General features: G+C 51.6%; 6 protein-coding genes across 6 annotated transcripts; 2 read left to right on the forward strand and 4 right to left on the reverse strand.

The window, feature by feature from the left end:
• Positions 1–210: 210 nt before the first annotated feature.
• On the reverse strand, positions 211–4,171 carry CC77DRAFT_1081474 (Piwi-domain-containing protein; the record flags this gene model as incomplete). Its single annotated transcript, XM_018529334.1, has 9 exons — positions 211–756; positions 823–1,097; positions 1,145–1,402; positions 1,464–1,974; positions 2,039–2,392; positions 2,448–2,583; positions 2,639–3,357; positions 3,406–3,531; positions 3,938–4,171. 9 exons carry the CDS (start codon positions 4,169–4,171, stop codon positions 457–459), a joined length of 2,913 nt encoding a protein of 970 aa, XP_018389909.1. The 3' UTR covers positions 211–456.
• A 1,966-nt stretch (positions 4,172–6,137) lies between these two features.
• Positions 6,138–10,144, reverse strand: CC77DRAFT_1016863 (mRNA 3'-end-processing protein rna-14). Its single transcript, XM_018524293.1, has 5 exons — positions 9,917–10,144; positions 9,030–9,864; positions 8,552–8,983; positions 7,450–8,497; positions 6,138–7,403 (listed from the first exon to the last, which is right to left on the reverse strand). The coding sequence occupies exons 2-5, from the start codon at positions 9,843–9,845 to the stop codon at positions 6,535–6,537; spliced, it is 3,165 nt and encodes a 1,054-aa protein (XP_018389910.1). The 5' UTR covers positions 9,846–9,864; positions 9,917–10,144; the 3' UTR covers positions 6,138–6,534.
• An 85-nt stretch (positions 10,145–10,229) lies between these two features.
• CC77DRAFT_1016864 (UNC-50 family protein) lies at positions 10,230–11,646 on the forward strand. The gene is made up of 3 exons (XM_018524294.1): positions 10,230–10,643; positions 10,695–11,092; positions 11,141–11,646. The coding sequence occupies exons 1-3, from the start codon at positions 10,437–10,439 to the stop codon at positions 11,367–11,369; spliced, it is 834 nt and encodes a 277-aa protein (XP_018389911.1). The 5' UTR covers positions 10,230–10,436; the 3' UTR covers positions 11,370–11,646.
• A 48-nt stretch (positions 11,647–11,694) lies between these two features.
• On the reverse strand, positions 11,695–14,441 carry CC77DRAFT_927978 (initiation factor 2; the record flags this gene model as incomplete). Its single annotated transcript, XM_018534021.1, has 2 exons — positions 11,695–11,846; positions 11,903–14,441. 2 exons carry the CDS (start codon positions 14,439–14,441, stop codon positions 11,695–11,697), a joined length of 2,691 nt encoding a protein of 896 aa, XP_018389912.1.
• An 807-nt stretch (positions 14,442–15,248) lies between these two features.
• CC77DRAFT_927943 (cytochrome P450 52A12) lies at positions 15,249–16,925 on the reverse strand (the record flags this gene model as incomplete). The annotated part of the gene is made up of 2 exons (XM_018534018.1): positions 15,249–16,454; positions 16,509–16,925. The coding sequence occupies 2 exons, from the start codon at positions 16,923–16,925 to the stop codon at positions 15,249–15,251; spliced, it is 1,623 nt and encodes a 540-aa protein (XP_018389913.1).
• Positions 16,926–19,694: 2,769 nt separating this feature from the next.
• On the forward strand, positions 19,695–23,045 carry CC77DRAFT_1057710 (hypothetical protein; the record flags this gene model as incomplete). Its single annotated transcript, XM_018528045.1, has 5 exons — positions 19,695–19,793; positions 19,858–20,355; positions 21,431–22,324; positions 22,377–22,847; positions 22,902–23,045. The coding sequence occupies 5 exons, from the start codon at positions 19,695–19,697 to the stop codon at positions 23,043–23,045; spliced, it is 2,106 nt and encodes a 701-aa protein (XP_018389914.1).
• Between the last annotated feature and the right edge of the window lie 386 nt (positions 23,046–23,431).

Raw genomic sequence — 23,431 nt, forward strand, 5'->3', positions numbered from 1 at the left:
GCCTACAGAGCAAGGTATATACCGGACCGAGTTCTGCGACAGCCAGGGCTTTGGACACCTAATGAAGCTGGTGCGCTCCATTAAGCCAGACTCTGGGTTCCACTGATGTTGCTGTTGACTTCTGGAGTATGTCAACAGATGCAAGGAGGCCGAGAGTTCAGGCGCAACATCACAAAGCACAAAAGCAGCAAGCTATAATCTGACCGTTTTCATTCTGCCCTACCGATGAAGGGAAAGGCAAACTATCCTATGCACTGAAGACCTAGCAGAACCGTAAAAGTTGGGTATCGCACGAGAAGATTGAAAAGAATACCCAGATCACTAACTTTTGATGCACCCTGAAAGAATTCAGGCCATCGTCGCAACTGACTCTCTTGTGTTTCGAAGCAGTCTGATTTGCATGGCATCAGATCATGCTATCCAGCGAGGCCCACCAGATCGAACCTCTTTCGTACTCTAGATGTACCACATGACATCCTTGAGGCCGCGAGCGTTCTGCATCTCCATCAGAGGAGCGATCTCGAAGTTCTGCTTGGATGAGCCAGTGGAGGACTGCTGGTATACCTTGGACTCCTTCTTGCCGGAGGAGACTGGGTTGTCGTTTAGGTGCGCTCGGGAGCGGTCGGCGGCCAAGTGGGCATAGTAGACAGCGGGGTGGAGAGAAACAGGAGTAGTAGAGCGGACATAGTGGTATGAGTGCTCGAAGATGAACTGCTGAAGCTCGGCAGACAGCCACTCACCCTCGTTGAGAATGCACTGGTAAACTTGTTAGTATTGAGGAGCAATGGTGGGTGTTGACGAGCTATTAGGAGTATGACGTACCTGGTAGTGAATTGGGCGAGCCGTGCCTTTGATGGCGACGTGGGAGCAAAGGTAGAAATCGAACTCGAAGGGATGGGTGCAGCCAGACTCTACCAAAGTACCAGGAAGAGGGTTGCCGTTCCTATCCCCCTTTCCGGTCTCAGGGAAGAAGCGAATGTGGTGTCGCTTGCCGGCGATGACAACAGTGAACTTGGGAATTTCCTTGCAACCCAGCTTCTTGAAGCATTCCTTCATATCGTGGACTTCCTCCTCGAGAACGGCTGCGTACTGTCCCTCTGATGGATGTTAGCTATGAAAAATGGTAATGGAAACGGTGGTATACCTGAGACACCGTCACGTATGAAAAGTACACGCTGAGGAGCCTTGCCCTGACCGATCTTCTGCATCCAGTTCTTGGCCATGAATCCAAAGTGCTGGTCGATGTTGGATGTGGTCACCATCTCGACACGGTTTCCATTGGTCTGGACCTCAGCCCAGTATCGAGCAAAGTGAACGTCGGCAGATACAGTGATAGCGGCGAAGGATGCAGCCTCACCTGAGCCGGCTCCAGGAGCAGGGTGAGAGACGTCAGCGCCAACAACTACATGATTTGCGATGTCAGTATTTATCTCACGGGCGGTTGGTACTGGGATATCACTTACCCATTGTCGGGATTGAAGCGGACTTCGGAGCGACCTTAGGGATGAGCTGAGACTTCGCAACGCTCGTGGCACCTCCAAGTTTAGCGTTGACCTTCATGCAGACGTTGGAAATGTACTGCGGTGAAGCTGACATGACGTGCTTGGCCTGGAGGACCTGGGAAGCTACACCAAAGCGGATGTCGCAAGACTTCTTGATACGCCGGTATACGTCGACGTTGCGGTCGTTGACGACGAAGAAGAGCAGGTTAGGCGGCATCGCATACTTGTTACCAGTCTGGATCCAAACCTTCTGGATCATCTCACCGCCGTCTGCAAGGTTACCAGGACCCATCCACGGCTTCTTGCCATGCTGAGGGTGGGAGGCAACAAGACCACCATGAGCTTCGTAAATCTGCACAAACTTCTGAAAGAAGGCCTCGATTGCCTGAGGAGGAGGGCTGCCGCGGCCTTGGACGCAGCACACACCCCATGCCTTGATTGGGCGCTCCTTGTTGTTCATGATGAACTTGCGCTAAGCAGGTCGTCAGTAAACTGTCTTACTTAAAGTAATACCTGAAGGGATTCGCGGTACTTACTCCATCGAGCCTCCATCGACCTGCGATCATGTCTGCAGGCTTGATGGTAGCCTCCTTGGATCCAGGACCGAAGTGGACAGTGGGTGAGGGCAGAATACGAGCTTGCACTTTGGCAGCTTCCGGGCTAACCTTCAGGCCATAATGGCGGAGATAGGGATCAGACTGCCAATTGAGAAGTCGAACGCCGGCTTGAACAGCAGCCCAGCGCTCCTTGGGAAGGGTTACAGCGAACTTGATCATGTTGGACGTCTGCGTGTCGCTCAGCTTGGTGGTATATCGCTGGTTTCCGTCGATCTTCAAGACGTCGATAGGCATATAGACAGGCTCCTTGCGGATCTTCTTGGTCATCCTGACCTGGTTCGATGTCAGTACATATCTTTTTTCCATCTAGTACAGAACCGTTACTAACCACAGGAACTCCAGCCATACAAGTGACACCATACTTCTTCTTGAAGTACTGGGCCACAGAGATCTTCTTGGAGCGGTCATCTGGATCGGGGAAAGTGGCTGTAGAAACATCCTTGTCGACGAATTCATCGATGGTCCTGGAGTTCGAAGTTAGTATACGTCTGCCGTGGATTTGCAAAGCAAACCTCTTACCATTGTGTAGGTTCCTTGGTATGGGTGGTAGATACTCCAACCTTCTTGAACTTACGGAGGTCCTTCTTGAGCACAGAACCTTTCCAGTCGCGAAGAGCGGTCTTGTACATGGCCGCAAACTGAGGTGGGCTGCAGTTGAAGACCTGGCCGATGGCGCGAGTGAGCTCTTGAGCACGCCAGAAGGTACCATTGGCGACGTCGACGTTGACAGACAAGGATTTGTTGAACTTATCATCCAAGACGGGACGGAGAGAGGCAAATACACCCTTGAAAGCCTCAACACCGCCGCCAAGGTCGAAGCGAACCTCTCCGCGCTGGAAGAAGGACTTCTTGATCTGGGTGTATTGTTGAGAGGGCCACTCGCGCATGACGTGATCGAGGAAGTTGATAGTGTCGATGCATTCTGCGGACCAAGAGGCTTGACCGTTGAGGAACGCGTTCAGACCAATGAAGTCAACTTGGCGTGTCCAGCGGACATGAATGGTATGCTTGTTGCCACGCGCACCTGGCTTGGTGGGACGGCCTTCTTCTTCGTCAAGATCGACAGTGATGCGAGTATCGTCACGAGGTAGGCGCTTGCCGGACCATGCCAGCTTGTTGGTGTCCCAGACCCAGAGGTTGTTGGGCTCACCAAGCTCAGACTTGACACCTCGGGAGTTCCAGATTTTCTTCAGCAGGACGCGCTTGGAGTAGTCGAGAGCATCACCGCTGTAGTTGAGCTTGGAGAAGTTAGCACTAAGTTAAGATTGAGGGAGAAGAAAACTTACATCATACTGGTGGACCACTGTATTGGGAGCTTTGATGACGTTGAAGGTATTGAGCATGATGTTGGCAGCCTTTCCGAACTGGTTGAAGTTTTTCGGGCGCTGAGGAAGAGAACCCGGAATGGTGATCTTGTGATCGTTAGCAAAAATAAGGTTGTCGTGCCTCGGGGTGTAAAAGGAAGTATCTTGGTAGAAACGACGGGGAGGAGCATTTTGGCCAACCATGATGAAGATGGGAAACGAAGGGAGTGGAAAACTATAGATGTATAAAGGTGAATTTTAAGACAAGAAAATGACTGAATCCAAATGATGTTTTGGAAAGAGAAGGATCAGGGCAAGGATAGGAGAACTCCAAGTGGTAAGGATAAAAGTCTCTTATGCTCACAGCTCAGGTTGCGCGACCGTACTGACAGTGGTAGGATGCGAGCCCGAAGCTGTTTGCATATTCGACAACGTGGAGATGAGACATATGTTTGTTTGGTGGGTATATGCATGATGCACATGCAGGCTAGGACAGAGGAGTGTTTGTACTTACGCCACGGGCCTGATACCAACCGGCCATACCAAGGAAATCGGAGATGTTCTTGAGGTCTCGGGGATCGGTGTATTCGACGGGAGCGCGAACATTGGGATCGCGGTTACCATCAAGACGGGGAATGGACTTTGGGGCGGAACGCTGAGTAGGATCGCGAGACTGAGAAGACGAGCCATTGGACGAGCCGTTGGACTGCTTCTCGGCCTGCGCACGCTTCTTTGCTGGACCGGCCATCGCAGACTGCGGACTATAGAAGTCATGTTAGCGGTGTTCGGGAACGAAGAAGCGTTTGCCAGCAGTGACGATCGCGATATGAGGCTTGTGCGATGACAGGGATACGTACCTTGATCTCAAATCGGAGCCGCGTGAGGTACTTGCGTTGAGGGCGTGAGCGTTTGAACCGGATCGTAGATCGGGTCTGAAGCAAGTCAGCAAAGTTCAAAAGTAGAAGCTGAGCACCTATGTGCTCCAAGGAAGATGGCGGGACAAAAAGAGGAGGACGACAGAGTATGGGAGAGGCTGCCATACAAGAGGTGCAGTGTCGTTGATGATGGACTGGAGTGGACGAGAAACAAAAGGTGAGGTGGGTAATGTTATGGAGAGGTTCAAAACGATGCCAAGGTGGGGTCATGAGATAACGTCAAAACAAAAAGAGCAAGAGCGATGAGATTGCTGTGGTGACCGCGCTGGTAAGAGCGGTGACTGCACGGCAGGTACCAGGAACTCAACGTGATGTAGAATCCACAACGGTACTGTAGTAGTGCAGTGCCACTGGCGAGGAACAAGGAAGAATGTTTGGTCAGAAACTTACACAAAGATGACGAGAGCGGAGGACTGCCTGCAGTGGTGTTGACTGAACTGCCTGCAGTGAGGATCTTGAGACCAGCTCTGATTGTTGAGGAAGGTATGCTCGATGCTTGTAGAGTAGAAAAGGCTTGTAGAGAATAGAAGGCTTGTTCCTTTGGGAAGATTGTCAAGATAGCAAAGGAAGAGATAGTGGTTGTCGTTGTGGTGTAAGAAAGGAAAGAGTGTTGAGGCTGTGGAGGAGCAGGTTTATATGGATAGGCACACTACGCTACACGCTGGCTCGTGAGGCTCGGGGGATACATCGGAGCTGTATACAGGTGAGAGATGAGGTTTCAGTGGGTCTGGTGTTTGTAGACGAGGTGAGAATCGTGATGTTGTGGCCCTGTTGACGTGGTGCTGGGCATACGATGACCGCCTTTTTGGGCCTGGTGAGAGACGACCTAAGAGTCATAGGATAACAGACTGTGGAGCAATATGGGCAGATGTGTGATGGACAGAAAGGATTGGAAGGCTTATGACCAGTAGTATAGAGAACATCCCGCAAGCCAGTAGAGCGAGGAGCAGATACTATATCGATCTCAACGGCATCCGAATTGGAAATCTGGAGAAACGTTCCCACAAGAAGTGTACCCCCCAAGTTCTGCAACAAGACTGACGACCCACGGAGAACACATACTCATTGGAGCCCTGTTATCGAAAACATAAAAGACAAAAGCTAACAACAACGACTCTTTCCAACACAGACACGAAGACAGATACGAATTTACCAGATGTGCGCAGTGAGCAATGGCTGCAGACCACCGCAGGGTGTATGACGCCAAATTATCTGCCCAAGTACTCTTGCGACCCATTTCGCATCCAACTCTTGACAGCGATCTCGACAACGTGCAGGAGACTATCGATCTAGCGACAATCTTGATTCCGGAGCCGTTCCCGAGCTTACAGACCGCAGTTCTGTTGACCATTGCTCCCCACTTAGAATTTTGCATCTGGCAAACTCCGAAGACTGCACTGTGAATCGATGCCATCAATCGGCGACGAAGCAAGAGACCACCCCAGAATCTGAAGCACAACACTCAGACAAGCGGTGCCCATGAGTATATGTATATGGAATGTATGGGAGAAGGAAGGAAGCATGAATGGCAGAAGGCGCGACGTTGTTACTCCGGCCGCGAACATGATGCTGAGTGGGGCAGTGAGCCATACCTAACGCCCAAGCGGATTTTGACAGACAATACTCCATGCAGAAGCTAGGAAGGCAACCGAACATTCACTGTGGTGCCTAGCATACAACCCTGTAGCTCCTCAACATAAGCGATTCTTTCTCGTAGCAAGTGAAGTTCACACAGTCAGCAACCCTAAAGCACATCATAGCGAAGGGCAACATAGTAGATGAAATATCCAATTCATTGAGGATATCTAAGAAAAGAGACTGCAAGTCCTCAGCTAAGATTTTGATAAAAAGCCGCCCGAAGGCGCGATCAAACCCAACGCCTCGCTCACACAGAGACTGAGACTGGTAAAAGCCCAACCAGACCCCCCATTGACCCCTATTAACGATATCTCGAACTAACCACCCTTCGCTACACTTCTTAAGGTCCATATAATTTAGTCATGAAGCTCGCCCAGTTGAGTAGAGAATAATAAACGCCTGCCTATGCAATGCTTTGATCCACGCGACCAATTTTTGTGTGTAGATGACCCAACTCTTTCTCCAATGTTCACACAAGACCACACCGAGGCGTACAGTCCAAGACTTCAAATTTGTTCGACAAGTTGTGTTGCCCATTCTATTGGCCCCAACCATTTGTGCCAGCCATCGCCGGGTGCATCGGCATATGTCCGCCGTTGCCGTACTTCTCCTGTATGCTCTGTAGCTGTTGTGCCGTTGTAGGTGTAGTACCCCAACGCTGCGGCTGTGGCGGTCCTTGGCCAGGAGGAACAGGGATGGCAGCGACGTCACGCAACAGAGCGACCAAGCCGTCAGCCTTGAAGCGCGTCTCCTTGTATGTGTGTGCAGGAGGAATGATGCCAAGGAGGAAATTGACTCCACGAGGCAGAGGTGGCGGCCCTGGAGCCTGACCAACGGGTGTGGCACCGGTCGTGGCTAGGTTGCGGCGTGCAGCATCGAGACGGCGTCCTGCCGCACCCTTGAGAGGTGACTCGCCGCGAGCAAGCTTACGAGGTTGTGCAACGTCGTCCGCATCGTCTAGAGGGCGCTTCGGTGAGTTCGTAACAGGGACCAGGTTTCCAAGATGTGGGGAGTTTGCAATGCCGGGAGATTGAAGGCGCTGTTGCTCGGCTACAATTTGCGGTGGTATCGCAGGCATCGGCTGTTGTTGTTGCGGCGGCTGCTGCTGCTCCTCAATAGAAGGCATGACCGAAGGCATGACTGGCTTCATTTGTGTGCGAGGCGAGATTATATGGCGAACGGAGATGGGGTCGAAGGTCGAGCTCGCGAAGCGCTGCGAGAAGCAGTGCAGGTGAGGATCTTCGGGAAAGAGAGTCGCCATGCGCTGTTCGAGTTTTGTGATCTGAGCCAGCTCACCAAACTGGGCTTCGTAGTCGTGGAAGAAGGCGAAGAGCGATTTTGCCCTATGAACGGTCTCGGGCTTAGCCGTGAGCTTGCCAACGACGGTCTCGAAGACGGCACGAGCATCTATGTATGTTAGTTTTGGCCTTACAACACGAATTTGTGGACTTACTAGTAGAATCATTGAGCTTGATGAGGTGCTTGATGTATTCCAATGCGAATTGCTCATCCTCTGGGAATAGCTTCATGCCCCGCTCAAAGATCTTTTGTGCAGCCGGTTCCTGATAGCAATGATGCTCGATGAGTGCACTGGCGACGTAGGCTTCACTGAGCAGCTTGCCCTTCTTACGAGCCTCTGTGAAAATACCACGGAAGCCACCAACCTCGCCTCTAGGATCTCCCTTACCTTGAACACGGCGCATAGCCCGCATCAGAGCTATCCATGCGTACGTGAGTGTCTTCTTGAGGTTTTGTGTTTGCGCATTGTACCCGGCAGACATGGCCTGGAGTTGAAGGTTGAAGGCATCCTCCTTTTCTTTCAAGCGTCGCTGCTGCACAACCTCGTCTTCGTCGTCAGCGTCTTCATTTTGCTGTGCGATTGCGCGAGCGGCATCGTCTGCAGCCTTCTGTGCCTCGAACTGCTCTTTCGCGCGGGAGATGGAATGCTCCTCTCGCTTCTTGACTTGCGCTGTCAGATCGTAGATGGTGTCTAAAAGCCTTTGGTATGGCTCCCGTACCGCCCTGCCCTTGGCAACGATGCCCGCCTGACCGTCTTCGAAGTCGGTGCGTTGCTCGACCTGGTTGGCCTTCTTAAAAGCTAGGAGACAACTCTCGGGGTTCGCGTCAATGCCGTCGTTGAGGAATTTGTCGCCTTCAGCCTGCAGGTTGTTCTCGTAGCACCACTCGGCTGCTTCGTACCAGAGTTCCGGCCAGAAGCGGAGGGCCATGAGAGCATTCTTGTACAAATGAAGAACACGCTTGTTGTATAGCTCCCGATTGTCGGTCGCGCACTCGAGTGGGTCACTCTTCTCCCACTGAATCCAGTTGTGCCATAGCTTCACTTGATTCATGTACTCCTCGTAACCATCGAAGCCAGCAGCGGGTGGAAGTTTGGGTAAGGTGGTTCGGTTGACGCCCCTCGTGATGTTGTTGTCTAGGACGTTGATCGCGCTGCGTGCAGTCATGTAGGAAGGTGACGTCTCTTGGAGTTGTTTGCGACCCTGTCACTCGTGTTAGTATCGTGTATGTACCAGGCAAAACGTAACATGACTCACCGAAACCTTGTTCACGCTCATTTCGAACTTGTCGTATTCCCGCCAAATTTCTAGGGTAGCATTGTGTGGTACTGAGACGGCGCGCTGGTATACCTTACGCAGAGTATCCATCTTCTGCATGTCCTGCCAGCTGCTGCCACCAAGGACACCTGGACCAGTCTTCAGCATCTCGATGTAGTCAAGCCAAAGCTTGCCAGCATGAACATCGAGACCGACGGAGTTGAGCACGAACTCGTAAGCTTGTGTGACGGTCTGACGATTCTGGCCATTCTGATCAGTGGTGAGGTTGAAGCGACGGCGGATGAAGTCGATGTAAGCAGAGTAGATGCCGAGATATTGGGCTGAGGGAATGGAGCGACCAAAGAGTTGCTCAACCCTTGGCAATTCATCAAGCTCAGTCTCAAAGGCAATGTACTCGACCCATTGCTCGCCCTAGACATGTTAGTACGTCACATGAGATATCGATGGACCTGCTTACTGATGAAGGAAAGACCTTGAGGAAACGCTCAAAGACAGCTCGTGCATCGTCGTGCTTGTGTCGCCTGCGGTGCTCCTCAATTAGACTCAACCACGCTTCGATGTCACCACGTGGATCTTCAGCAATGCGATCTTCAAGAATACCCACTCGGTCCTGAGGAAGACGAGCCTTTGGCAGAGAAGCAGACATAGGAGCTGGAGTAGCTGGAGCCACTGATGGGCGAGCTGAAGCAACAGTCATGACGTCTGGAGCACCTGGCTTAGTAGCGTCTGCAACAGGCGTACTGCCGTTAGGAAGAGAAGCAATAGAGGGAGCAGGCTCATTGACAGCGACAGAAGCAGAGATAGATGCGGGAGCCTGATCTTGTGCACTATGTAACTGTACATCTGGGTTGGGAATGGTATTTTTTGGAGAGTTTGTAAAAGATGGCTGGGGAGTCTCTGAAGCTCCAGTAGCATTCAGTGTAGCATTCGCCTCTTCTGGTTGCACAGCGGGCTCCTCTTCCTCGTCCTCGCTCTCGTCGACAAAACCACCCACAGTTCGCGGTCGCTTGGACTGCGGCGCTGCGGAGTCTTCTGCAGACGTCTGAGTAGGCTGGGGCTGCAGCCCATTCTCGCCCTCGGTATCGGCGGCCGGTGGTGAGTTTGCGCCAGACTCGGGCGGCATCGATGCCGACTGGTACGAATGCGGTGAGTATGTGGCGGCAGGGTCGTACTCGTCCTGTCCGGAGGGGGCGTCGTTCATGTTGTAGCCAGCGGAAGGGTCGTATTCGTCCTTTTGCGCTTCGAGGAAGGCGAGCTCAGCGTCGTCCGCCATGGCTGCGAGTGGGCGAGAGCTGTGATGAGCTGTCAGAACCGAGCGTGAAGTAGTAGTGGGCGTTTTATTACGATGTGCGCAGGCGTGCTTGTGTCGTAGACAATGCGTCTCTTTGTCGCGTGGTTAGTGTCTAGAAGGAGCGTTCCGAGGCGCGCGAGAAAGCGGAAGGCGTAGGGGCGGCCTTGACAGTAATTTCGGCAGGTGCAAAGGTCGCGCAAATAGCTTCCAAGATGCGCGCGGGTCGTTGGGATGATGCGCCGTTCACCGTGGTTGGGTTGAGCGGGCGCGTTGTCCTGAGGTGACAAAGGTTGCGAGTCGGCATCGGCGTTGCGGGCTTGCTCTCGGCGGCGGCCTGTCAGCCTCGTCCTTGGCACTAGCGCTCAACGGCGATGTCATCGCCAGGTACCGAACACATAGTCAAACATTCACTGAACCACCGGACGATTCACGCGCTCCTCCCACGATGGAAGTTTGGGATTCCCGGTGACACAGACATCCCAGACGCGTATTCGAATTCCCCGGTTCCCAGCATTGCGCCTTGCTTCAGCAGCTGCCTACAGACGGCCTACCACATCGCATAGCCCATCCAACATGAACCCACACATATCGCTCCCAAGGCCAACAGGCGGCCCGTCGAACTTTGGATCGACCCCATCGTCACGGCGGAATGAGGTCAAGATGCCGCGTTTCTTCAAGCGCATGTTCAAGTTTCCACAGATGGACTTTGAGATGGCCATATGGGAGATCATGAGCCTAATAATAGCACCCAAGAAGGTGTTCCGACAAATCTACTATCATGTATGCATTCCTAATCTCTACTGCGTGTTGCGCCCAACTGACCATGTGTAGAAACAAACCACCAAGACATACCACCGCCCCGACCCATCATTCACATACCTACTCTCCTTCTTCCTCACTCTCACATCACTTGCGTGGGGCTTCGCATACGCCGATGGCTTTACACAGACCCTTCATATTACCATGGTCTTCATATTTGGGCACTTTTTGGTGCTATCACTGTTGATCGCAACGCTGTTCTTCTTCCTAGTCGGCCGGTTATTGGGTCCGGACAACACATTGCTACCTGGGCGACGGAGAGGACTATACAACTTGGGAGAAGACTCAGGCAAGGAAGAGCTGGAGTTTGGTTACTGCTGGGATGTCGCCATCAGAGCGTTTGTGCCAGTCTGGGTGTTTCTCTACGTTGTGCAGTTCATATGCATGCCATTGATTGGCACTCACCACTGGTAAGAGTCAAAAACATTAACAGCTAGAACACATGCTAATAGTTCTAGGTTCTCACTGCTGCTTTCGAACACACTCTACCTGCTCGCGCTAAATTACTACTTCATCATCACGTTTTTGGGCTACAAGGAATTGCCCTTCCTACACCATACCGAGCTCCTTCTAGTTCCGGTAGCTGTTATGGCAATACTCTGGTTTGCGTCCCTCTTCGGTTTCAACATGTCGACACACTTCGCGCCAGTATTATGGACCGGCGCCAAGTTGCGGAAACACGTCTGATGCTATGCGCAGGGGAGGAATGTAGGGGATGCACATGTAGAGGGAAATCAAAAACACGGCGCAACACAGCATTGATTGCACAAGGACTTCTGGAATTAGGGTTGTTCAATGCCGGAATACAAATGATTCTAGCGAAGAAGTGAACCATCTTAGATACATAGCGAGCGTGCACTGAATACCGTCCAATGCCATAACAATCAGCGTATCAATATATATACATTCATGGATCTACATATATATACACGATGAAGGGTAACCCTCAATCCCCTCAATCATCGACCCCCAAACAGGCCATGTTAGTATACACGCACGAAGTTGCATTATCTTACAAGTTCCTCTTCTCAAACTTCTCCTCATAACACTGAATGCGATCACCAACCTTGAAGTCTTCCCAGCCTTCAAATCCGATACCACACTCGGTATCCTTGCGCATATGCTCCACATCTTTCTTCTGGTTCTTGAGCGACTCTATCACACCTGAACGTATCCGTTAGCATATGCTTTATTCCAAACTACGGCCTGTAAAAACTTACCATCGTGAACAACGGTCTCGCCACGGAGTACCCTGGCCTTGGCACCCCTGTCAACAATACCATTGCGAACCTTACTTCCGGCAACCTTCAGCTTTTTCTTGCCGCCGAGACTGATCTCAAAGACTGCTGCGATTTCCACTTCACCCGTGACCTTTTGGGTGACCTTTGGTGGGAGCTTCTCTGATAGCACATCTTTGACGTTTTCAACGACGCGGTAAATGATGTTACTGTCTAGGATCCTAACACCCTTCTCTTCCGCTAGTTTGGCTACATGGTTAGGGATTGTAGTATTGAAATTGATGATGTGCCCCTTTGCGTCGGCGGCGTGCGAGATATCAAATTCAGATGGCGCGCCGACACCGTGGCGGAGGATACGCGTTGATACTTCTGCATTGCCGAGTGCCGAGACGGAGTCGATGACTGCTTCAACAGAGCCAGACACATCACCCTTGATGATGAAAGAAACAACTTCGGGCCCAGCTTCTTTCTTCTCGGCGACTACAGCTTCCTCACCATTCTTGATGGCCTTAGCAGCGGCCTCTTCAGCCTCGCGACGTTCGGCCTCTGCACGGCGAGCTTCATTGATGGCTTCCATGTCACGCGCCATCTGCTCTCTGTCGACCTTTTCGCTGCGAAGCTCAGTCACTGAGCTAGCGTGCTGTTCATCCTCTGCCTGAAGCACCTCGTCGCCAGCGATGGGCTGGTCGCGCCAGCCGTCGATTTCGACAGCCATACCAGGTCCCACTTCCTTGACCACGGCACCAGCTTCGTTGCGTAAAGTACGTACGCGCGTCCAAGTAGTTCCTGCAACAAGCAATGTACCCTGGCGAAGAGTACCGCTACGAACTAGGACGGTAGCCACACGTCCAGATTTCTTGGTGGCACCCTCGAGAACCCACCCCTCAACTGCGGCTGCAGGATCGGCGCGGTGGTCCAACATCTCTGACAATGTTGAGATGGCTTCTTCCAAGTCCGGAATGCCCTGTCCGGTCTTTCCACTAACACAGACGGCTTGAATATCACCTCCAAAGTCCTCAATCTCAATACCATGACGACCGAGATCAAGCTTGACAGCATCAATGTCGGCTTGCGCTTTATCGATTTTGTTGATGGCGACAATCATAGGCACATTCGCCGCTTGTGCGTGCTTGATAGCCTCGACTGTCTGGGGCATGACGGAATCATCCGCAGCAACAACCAAAACCACAATGTCGGTCACGTTGGCTCCACGAGCGCGCATCGTTTCGAAAGCAGAGTGGCCGGGCGTGTCGAGGAATGTGATCTTCTTCCCGTTTGCCAGAGGAACACTGAACGCGCCAATGTGCTGTGTGATGCCGCCGAATTCGGTAGCCGCCACACTGGTCGAACGCATGTAGTCGAGAATAGTCGTCTTGCCGTGATCAACATGGCCCATGATTGTGACAACAGGCGGCCGTGCAGGAAGCTCAGCGTAAGCCTCAGGCTCTAGAGGCGGCGCAGGATAGAGGTCGCCATCATCTTCCTGTGACTGGAAAATTGGCTCGAAGTTGTACTCCTGCGCGATGAGACCGGCATGCTCCGCGTTTAAGATGTGGTCATTTTGAACATCCTCAAATCCAAGCTCTTCCAGTTTCTGCACAAAGTCTTCCACCTTTAGCCTCAGAGCGCCCGCCAGGTTAGCTACACTGATGTACTCGGGTAATGATATTGGCGTGGGCTCGTTCTTGGCAATTTGTGCTGCCTTCTTCGCCTCAGCTCGTAATCGCTTACGTTCTTGCTTGCTGACCTGTGGCCCATCTTCATCCTCCTCTTCATCCCGTTGTATGCGCCGGTTCCTGCCCTTGTTCCCGCCTTGTCGTCGCTGGGGCTCCTCGTATCGATTCTTGACCCCTCCTGCCTCGTCAAAGGCAAAGCGGCTTCGCCTTCTCTCGCTCTCCATGTCATTGCGCCGCCTGCTGTCTTCCTCTATCTGCACCTGCGCCGACCGCTCGATTTCCAGTTTGCCTTTAGACTTCTGCACCCATGCCTCTGCCGCATCGGATATCGATTCCTGGTAGCGGTGAGGTGGCGTGTATGTTGTCGTCTTCTGTTCCGATCGTCCTTGGGGCGGCCGCTCGCGAAGTGTCGGTTTCGTTGGGCAGGCGTTGCTCAGGTGCTCCTTCGACCCACAGTGGAAACATGTTCTTTGCGCATTCATGTCCCTTGCAAGTGGTTGGTATGGCTTTCGGTTTGTGGACGCATCACCCAATAACCTAGATATCTCGTCTTGGTCCAGCATCTTGCTTTGCGGCGGAGGCCTAGAAACCTGTGGTGACCTTCGATCGTCTGCTCCGAAGGGCGCGCGTCCAGGCTGTGGTTCGTTTCGTCGTCTCAAGTGACCTGAGCCAAATGCTGGAGTGTGGACAGGCGGTCTTGAATCCATGTTAACAGTATAGCGATTCTGCGGTGGAGGCCTATAGTCATTCCCCCGGTCGTTCACCGTGTTCCTCCTGGCCCCAGGTCCAAAGCGGTCTCTGTTCTGATTCCGTGCCGGCCCATCGAAGACACCACCTCTGTTCATTGCCCGCCTTTCTGGCTGATTCTGCCGTGACATCTGTGACTGGGCATATGTAGGCGTTTGTGTTGCCAACGATGCTCTCATCCTCTCTGCCGGCGACATATGTCCTCCGTGTTGTTGCGGCGGAGGGGCATGGGGAGCGCTGGCTGCCAACGCTTGCCGCATACGCTGTGCCTGCGATATTGGTTCATCGCGCTCATTTGCATCTTTGTATATGATTCCCTCAGCCGACTGCGGGGTTCTGCTGGACGAGTTGAGCTCTCTCCGTTGCGTAGCGCTGGATGATGTAGCGAGTGTATTCGACACGGCTAACTGACGGGTGGCGCAGAAGATGCAGATGTCGCGGGTTGAAGAAACCTGCCGCTGTTAGTCGAGACATGTTCAATCGCCAATTGACTTTTATTGATCCTCACCCGAAGTCCACGCGCTCTCCGCATATTGGGCGATGTGGTGCGTAATGGTTCCGAAGATTGTTGGAGTGCATCAAAAGTTTGGCCTCTGTCCCGCCGGCGGATCCTTGCCTTGCCCATCAGTTACTAGCGTAGCGCCACGGCCTGCGGAGTTGCCACGCTCTACACGATTCATTCAATTCACTATTTGCCATGCCCAGTCTTGAAATTAGGATATCATTCATTCCAAGTCCAGCTGGACATTGCATATAACCGAGAAAAGTAATTTGTAAATATTCTTTCTTCGCGCACATCAGGATGCGCCAGTAGACTATCTGCAGCTCCCTCAGCATTGCATCGAATGAGAGGCTTAGAAAATAAGCAGCCCATGATTGCGCCCCAACTCCCGCGTTGAACACATCTACTCCCTAGCCTCCTTCATTCGAAGCTTGACACCATCCGCCGGTGCAGTCGTCAAGCTCAACCCATTTCTAACGTATCCCATGCCACCCTTCTCTGTTGGCTCCCAAGTGTTCCCAACACCCTCAATGGCCTCAAATCTCTGCACCAGCCTTACAATGGCGTAACCAGCTTCTGTCAGAGCAAACTGCTGGCCGATGCAGATTCTTGGACCACCGTTGAAAGGGAGATACTCCCATCCACTCTTCCTGCCGTTCCAGCGCTCGGGTTTGAATTCGTCAGCATCGGCACCCCAAAGGTCTTTACGACGGTGCATGATGTATACACTGTAGTCTACCTGCGTGCCCTTCTTCACGTAGACACGTCCGGTGCCGTCTGGGCCGCCACCGACAGGTAGAGTGGTATCTTTCAAGGCACGGCGACCATCGACAGGGACCACTGGGTAAAGACGCAGAGTCTCGTTCAGAACCCACTGCAGATAGTTGCACGACTTCAACCCTTCAAATGTTATCTCCTGTGGGTTGGAATAGGTACCAAACGACTCCAGGACAATGTTACGTAGGTTCTTGAAGACGTCCTCGTGCTGTGACAGCACCATGAAGACATATGATAGTAGCGATGCTGTAGTATCACGACCGGCTAAGAGGATTGAGATGGATTGTTCTCGAAGCTCAATGGGGTCGCGGGTTGACTCTGCAAGCGCATCAAGGAAGACGTACTTCTGCTTGCCGTGTGACTTCTCCTGAGTGGTGCTCTTGTCTTTCGATAGTGCAAGCTGGACGAAATGGTCAATGAATGCGTGGCAGCGTCTGCAGTGTTCTTTGAACTCCTTGTTGTAGACGAGCCAGTAGGCCTCTTGCAATCGGCCAGCTGTGGCGATAGTGCCTTGGGCCTTGTCGAATGAATTGGCAAAGTCTTGTTCGTTTACAGCCATTGGGGGTTTGCTGGACTTGTAATCGGGCAGCGCGGCAAGCTGAGAATCAACACTTTCGCCAAAGAGGAATTCTGTGGCGCTATCGATGGTCAGACGGAAGAAGAGCGGTTTGAGGTCTGTAACGTCTGTCCAGCCGTCCGAGTTGGTGCGAATTACTCGCATCATATTCTGCACATGCTCCTCTTCGAGATCCAGATCGCTCACCTGGTCTCGCGCAAACTGAGGCCGAAGTAGTGATCTTGAATGTGCCCATTTCTCGCCGTCGCTAGAGAACTGCCCTATGTTAGCAACTGACATGCTTGTAGCCTAATCTATAGCAATACTTACAATGCCGTGACCAAGCAATGGAAAGAAGTTTCCATTTCGCCTTTCTCCTAGTCCAAAGTCTTTGAACTGCGTAGCCAACAGAGCCTGGATGTTTTTTGGTTCGACCGTGAAGAAAGATTCGGCACCCATCATGTTCTGGTGGAACGTGCTGATGACTCTGCCCTCTCTGTCACTTGCGTCATCGACTCGCTCTTTCAGATACTGCGGCAGACGAGCTTGTTTATCCGCCACGAGTATCTCCGCGATGTTCTGAACTCCGAGAGGATCAAGCGGCGACTGCTTCTTTGGATGGGCGGGCAAGCAGCCCAATTGACGCGCGGCAGCAGCATGGCGGCGTGAGATGATGATCGAAGAGATGATCTTGTAGAGAACATAAGACACGCCAGCCCAAGCTGCTAAGAGGATAGTATTGTGCATTTTGGAGGTGATGCTCTGCTGTGAGAAAGGATGGGTGCAGACCAATGGGTACTGTTGGTGACCAGCGCAACTTATCAATGAGTTCACCTGGTTAAGTATGGGAATTTATCAACTACGCCCTGTCACTAATGCAACAGGGTCCATCTGGCGCTTCCGCTTGCAACGTTCATTTAGGCAACTTGCCGCAAGGATGGGGACGAATTGGTCCATGCGACTCGCACCTGTTCACGACCCGTTGGCTCCTCGGAATCGTCATTGCGCACTAATCGCGCGCGGGACGGATGGATAAGAGCTCCGATTAGGTCCTTGTCTCACACAGAAGAGTAATCGAGCTCGCATTTACTGGCTGTTGATGAAACCGTTACTCTTCCCCGCCTTTTTTGGTTCGGGTTCCTTGGCCTTTTGGAAGCCCTACCCGGACGAGTTCTGTTGTTTTCTTGCATACAACACGCCTCGGTAATTATGGCTGTGCACCCGTTACGTCGGAGCCTAGAATGTTAAGGCGCTTTCAACGTTCGGTTAGGAGCCAAGTGTCATTTTGTGAAGTGGAATGGGTCCACTTCAAGCGGGTATTTTGATAGTTCGATATGCCGTGCCTAGGACATGCCTTTCTCATACGGGAGTCTGCAGCGACAGTCGTCGGACGGAAGAGGAAGCTCGTAGACCTGCAAGTGTAGCGTGTGTCTGGCTCTGCCAAGTGTTCCGAGATCCCGGGCTGGTGAAACTTTGCGACTGCCAACAGGGACCGTCAAAGACAGCCCACTTCCGACACACGAGGGCCACGCGGACGCTTGCGGACTGTGGAGAGAAACTCAACAACAGGTCATTGTGACTGCAGCATGCTTCGCGTGCAAAACGTTCCGTCGATCGATTTGTCCTGGTCTGCGCAGCTGTTCACTAAACCATTTTTTGCTCGTTCCCTGTAATCTCCCTTGCGTTGATGAGACGGCGCGTTGAGCGGTAAAAGCGAGTGTTCGGGATTGAGCAAACGTCTCCCGTGAAGTGCTTTGGTGGTAGAATCGAAAGGCTACATGAGTTTGATCGAATCAATGTCATGAAAATGTTCAGCCTGATGCAATGATGCATTGGTTGCAGAATCCAAATGCGGCCTAGTCATTTCGAAGTGGCTCCGAACATTCAAGCGAGTGAGTAGCTCCTGTGACTCTCACTCATGACACAGTAAGGGTAACGACTCCACTCGCAAAAGCTTCGGATCAGTTCAAAGCCACTGATTGCAATGAACCGATTGTTTGGAACCTGTAAAGAGCCAACTTTGACAGCATGAAGGAATATCTTCAGCATACAGCCTAAGCCCTCGTGCATTCCACCTGATCTCCAATCCCGAAATCAACTACACGAACACAGATGCTGGCTGGGACGGTTTAGAGCGCATCATGCATGTAATACTCTTCGCTGATACTCAGATCGCGGCTCTCTACCTAGCACTAGAGATGACTATCGAGCACTGAAAACAGCTCTTCGGGTACTGTCTGTAGAGGCCATCTGCCTCACCAGGGATCAACGTGGAAATGTTTAGTAAACAAAATTTCGTCCGGATCTCGAGCGTTGAGAAAGTTGCATAATAACGATACCTACAGTTACCTGAGAACGCATTTCCGATGACCACTGAGAGTTTGTTAGGACTGAAGAGGCCTGGGCTTTGGTCGCGAGACTTACGAGCATAACCTTCAGCTTCTGAAGATCTTCAAAAGTCTGAATGCCTCCATGCCTAAATCAGACGCACATAAAAGAACGATACTACCCTTCCGATTGGGTGGTATTGTATAGTGAGGAGAAGGTGAAAAAAGTTGCTGGCCTGGATCATTTACCAGTCGAAAAAGAGTTAGAGTGCTAGAAGGGCATCCGTGAGTTCTGTCTGCTCGACGAAGACGCATAGAAGAAGCCCAAGAACGCCTCACGCAGCGTTCTGTCCTACAGCGACGATTGTGACGCCTGTAGAGACTGATGAACTTGTTTCACGCGAGTTGTGGGCTAAGATTACGACATGATCACTATACAATTCGGAGCAGTTGTTCTGCAATATGTGCCCACCGTAAGGTTACAAACTGTTATACCGAGCAGGCACCACAAAGACCGATAACAGGGCAAAGTCTGTCCAGGAGTCGTAACCTGTACATGGCCTGAATCTGAATTGGAACTAACCGTCTTGTGCGCCGGTGCCTCTTTCCGGTTTTGCGTCACGCATCTGCTGCAGGGGAATGAAGTCCATGGATACCACTTGATCATGAACTCCTAAAACTGAGATAATATTCAAAGGGTTTGCGCCAACGAGGAACAACTCCTATAAATAGGGTCGCCATCAGTAAGCATACTCTGAGGCTGACTCGACGAATCAGCATCTACCAAGCCACCATCCCGATACCGCTTACGGTCAGAGGAACGGCAGCCACAAGCTGCGGCTTGTAAGCGCTACAGTTTAGTTTCGCTGATACATCACGACGCAATCTGCGAAGCGATCAGTCAATTGCCGTTTGGAGCTGGTACAGCTGAAGCTGCTGATGTAACGACATGAAGATCACCATGATGATCTCCGTACAAGTAGGAGGACGCAATGCGGCGCAAGTAAAAGGCCACGCAAAACCTTCAAAACTTCCAGTTCTTTGGAAAGCTACTCAAATTTCTTTGCAGTGATATAAAGAAGAAATGGCTGCGCATACGTACCATACCTCGACGTCTTTTGCCTCACAAGAGCAAGACTTACAACATTTGCTACCACAGACTATGACTTCCTCAGAATTTTCATCCTCCATGGCATCTCACTCGATGCCACTCCAATCTACATATGACAGCCAAATACTACCATATGCCGATTTGGAGGATCTCAAAGAAGCCGAGATCGAAGACAGAGTACGTCAACCTCAACAAAGAAGCACTACAAGGATGATGATATTGAGACTAACATCTACTCGAGCACCTAAAAACGCGCATACGCAAACTACGCATCGTATCTCGCACCCTTGCCTTGTTCATATCCATCGCAGTCCTTGTTCCCACTGCGCTCACCCTCTACAAGTTCCTCAGCACACGAACGATCTACCGCACCGTCGCACTTCCCAGCGGCCAAAGCGTTTCGCGTACACCCTGGGCTCACAACACGCGCGCATGGCCAACATACATGTACTTTGGCGTTGCGGCCGTCTCCGTGCTGCTCAATTTCACAACAATGTTCTCTTATAAATTTGGCATTGAGAAAGCCAACGTAGCAAGCGTCGTTACGAGTACTTTCAGCTGGATCAATCTCATTGGGAACCTCGTGGTATGGTGTGTAGCTGCAGGCTTGTATCGCGCGGAGAAGAACAAGAACGGAAAGAGTAACGATCTCTGGGGATGGACATGTAGTGCAGGTGCGAGGGCGATCCAGAAAGAATTTGTGGGCGATATTGATTTCGGCAGATATTGCAACGTGCAGGTAAGTCGAATAGACTGCAGAGCTTTAGGAAAGGACTCGAATGACACAATAGCAGAGTGCGAGTTGGTATATCGGTATTGTACAGGCATCCGCTGCGCTTTTGACTGTGGTCATTTATGTGTTGGTTTACTTAAGACGAGGAACCAAGAAGGAGGTGCAGCGGCAATTGAAGATGAGCGGGTACGAACGAAGCAGACATTGAACATGCGAAGATTTGCATCACGCCTGAGAAACACACGTCACAACAACCCTTCTCATCCGGATACCAGCCTCGCCCTCTAGCCGGTACCTGTAAGAGAAGCTTATAGGTGCCTCGGTATCCCCAACAACCATACCACGCCACCCCTTTGCCCATGCTTGTCGCACTTACCAACCGGCCCCAAAACCCGTTGTTTTGCATACACATGATGTATCTATATTCACCTGTTCCAGATCTCTTGCTCTTATGTTACCTCTTCGGTGGCTTGGCTGCATGTACCAAACCCCAACCCAGACCCTGCTTACCAAAACCAGCAAGACCCTTGCTAGGAACAGGCAGTGCTCCATGGTTTACACTCGGGAAATATGTACCAAACAGGTGATATGGGGAATGGAAAGGCGGGGAGAACATCCAAGCAATGCAGACTCCACAAATATCCGCTGCATGGGAGACAGAGAGGCGGGATGGGGACAACCATGCGCGAGATGCGGAGGGTTAAAAGGCGGAGCGACCCACTGCGATTACTATTCGGGCGATCATCACAATTCCCTTGCTTACTCTGGCCGTTGACTTGAGTGAAGAATCTGCAAAATGCTGGTATGTCAGAAAAGAGAAAATGACTGAAGGAACAGGAAGACTGATGATATGATTAGTACGCACGTTCATTGCCTGCGCGAATATGTATGACGAGACTCCTACTTGTTGCAGGAGGCTTGGTCCAACAAACGCAAGATGAATGTGATCAAGACTGCTTGCTGGAGCGAATCGAGAAGCTTGAGAGGGATTATGCGTTGATGGAGGTTTTCGTGGTAGGTATAGACTGGTTCACCTGCCAATCGTAAATGAGACAGTCTAGCATGCTGACCATGGGTATAGTTTCCAGGTGAAGTTACTTCTCCATTGTTTACAGCATACTCGGCTGTTGCTCCACCCAGCGACCCCACCTCAACATTCAGCCCGTCGAGTCACTACACTACATTCATCACTTCCGGGATCCCCTTTCCGTCTTCTGTGTCCACCAGCCAAACGAAAGTGCAGTCCTCAACACCAGGCACACCTTCTTATTCGACTCCCCAATCGCAAACCTCATCAACCGATACTATCCCTGCTGACCCTAACATCCCTTTTCGTCCTGGCTACCGCTCAGTAGCTTATTACGGGAGCTGGGACATCTATACACGGAACTTCCAGCCCCAAGAGATACCAGCAAAGCGGTTGACCCATTTGCTTTACTCATTTGCTGATAACAAGCCTGATGGCACCGTCTTCTTGACAGACTCACACGCCGATGCGGAGAAGCACTATGCAACCGATTCCTGGAACGATGTGGGAAATAATTTGTACGGATCACTCAAGCAGCTCCAGATTCTGAAAGCCAAGAACAGGAACTTGAAGGTGCTATTGAGCATAGGCGGATGGACATATACCAACACAAACAAGCACATGGACGGCCCTATGGCTACGGCTGAAGGCCGGCAGCGCTTTGCATCTTCTTGTGTTGAATTGATCCGCGACTATGGCTTTGATGGGATTGACGTGGATTGGGAATATCCTAAGGACAAAGAGCAAGGGCATCAATGGCTGGAGCTGTTGAAGGAGATTAGGAGCCAGATGAACAAATATGCCGATAAGCTCGTGCATAAGGACGACTCTGGATATGAACTGAAGCCGAAGTTCCTTTTGACGATTGCCTCGCCGGCTGGTGAGAAGAATTACAGGAATCTGCCTTTGAGGGAAATAAGCGAAGTTACCGATTTTATAAACCTGATGGTAAGCATGTTGTTTCCCGGTCGCAAAGGCACATGAGCTGACGAGAGTATAGGCATACGACTACGCTGGTTCCTGGGACAAGCAAACCGGCCATAACTCGAATCTCTATCCTTCAACGTCGAATCCCCTGAGCACACCCTTCAATACAGCTTCTGTCCTGGCCGCCTACAACGCTGCTGGCGTTCCGTCCTCCAAACTCAACCTTGGCATGCCGCTCTATGGTCGCTCCTTCACCAATACTCAAGGTGTAGGGAAGTCATTCGACAGTACTGGCGAGGGGTCGTTCGAGAAGGGCATCTATGACTTCAAGGACCTACCGGTAGCAGGTGCACAAGAGTATTATGATGAGGAGGTTGGTGCATCCTATAGCTATGACGAGGGAAGCGGCACATTTGTCAGCTACGATACTATGGCCATGGCGCTGAAGAAGGTTGACTACATTGCGCAACAAAAATTGGGTGGCGCCATGTGGTGGGAGATCAGCGGTGACAGGACGGATAACGCCGGGAGCATTGTGCAAAATGTAGGTTGCATGCGCAAGATGGTGGAGATGAATTGTGTGCTAACTTTTGAAAAGATTATTGAGAAAATGCGCGGCGGCGGAAGTGGCGCAGGCATTGAGTCGTCCTCCAACTGGCTCCTGTACCCGGACTCAAAGTTTGACAACATCAGGAATGGCGTCCTCACGCCACAAGTCGCCCAGCGGCTGCGTAGGGCCTGAGTCGTTGGCACAGGTGCAGCTATAGGCGAGTATGTCAGGTGCTGCGAACTTAAAATCGCGTCAGTTGTCAACGATTCAACGATCGTCATCGGTAAACGTTGAGATGGAGCATTGGTGGCGCGAGCACTCATGCGTTCTCATAGATGTAGTAATAAAACTTGTGTCATATACCTTACCCTTGAGAAATTTCGCTTATTGCCAAGCTGGAACATACTCTGGCACTGGATCTCCGTGACACAGTTGCAGCAGTGTTTGAGGCTCTGTTGGACCCTGGGTGTACGCGACGACGCGGAAGCTATGCTGCTTCTGGCGTAGATCTTCCTCGATATATTGCCAGTGTTGGTATTCTGCTCGACCGGCGTCCTACGATGGCCGACTAGGGTGCT

The sequence above is a fragment of the Alternaria alternata genome (assembly GCF_001642055.1).
Source record: "Alternaria alternata strain SRC1lrK2f unplaced genomic scaffold CC77scaffold_3, whole genome shotgun sequence".
NCBI lineage: Eukaryota > Fungi > Ascomycota > Dothideomycetes > Pleosporales > Pleosporaceae > Alternaria > Alternaria alternata.

Excerpts from the sequence above, each read along its gene's own strand:
- CC77DRAFT_1016863 (XM_018524293.1), bottom strand. The coding sequence starts at position 9,845 with ATGGCGGACGACGCTGAGCTCGCCTTCCTCGAAGCGCAAAAGGACGAA. Across the intron at positions 8,984-9,029 it reads TCAAGGTCTTTCCTTCATCA|GGCGAGCAATGGGTCGAGTA; the intron begins GTAAGCAGGTCC and ends TAACATGTCTAG. Across the intron at positions 7,404-7,449 it reads CAAGCTCAATGATTCTACTA|ATGCTCGTGCCGTCTTCGAG; the intron begins GTAAGTCCACAA and ends TAACATACATAG.
- CC77DRAFT_1016864 (XM_018524294.1), top strand. The coding sequence starts at position 10,437 with ATGAACCCACACATATCGCTCCCAAGGCCAACAGGCGGCCCGTCGAAC. Across the intron at positions 10,644-10,694 it reads TCCGACAAATCTACTATCAT|AAACAAACCACCAAGACATA; the intron begins GTATGCATTCCT and ends GACCATGTGTAG. Across the intron at positions 11,093-11,140 it reads TTGATTGGCACTCACCACTG|GTTCTCACTGCTGCTTTCGA; the intron begins GTAAGAGTCAAA and ends TAATAGTTCTAG.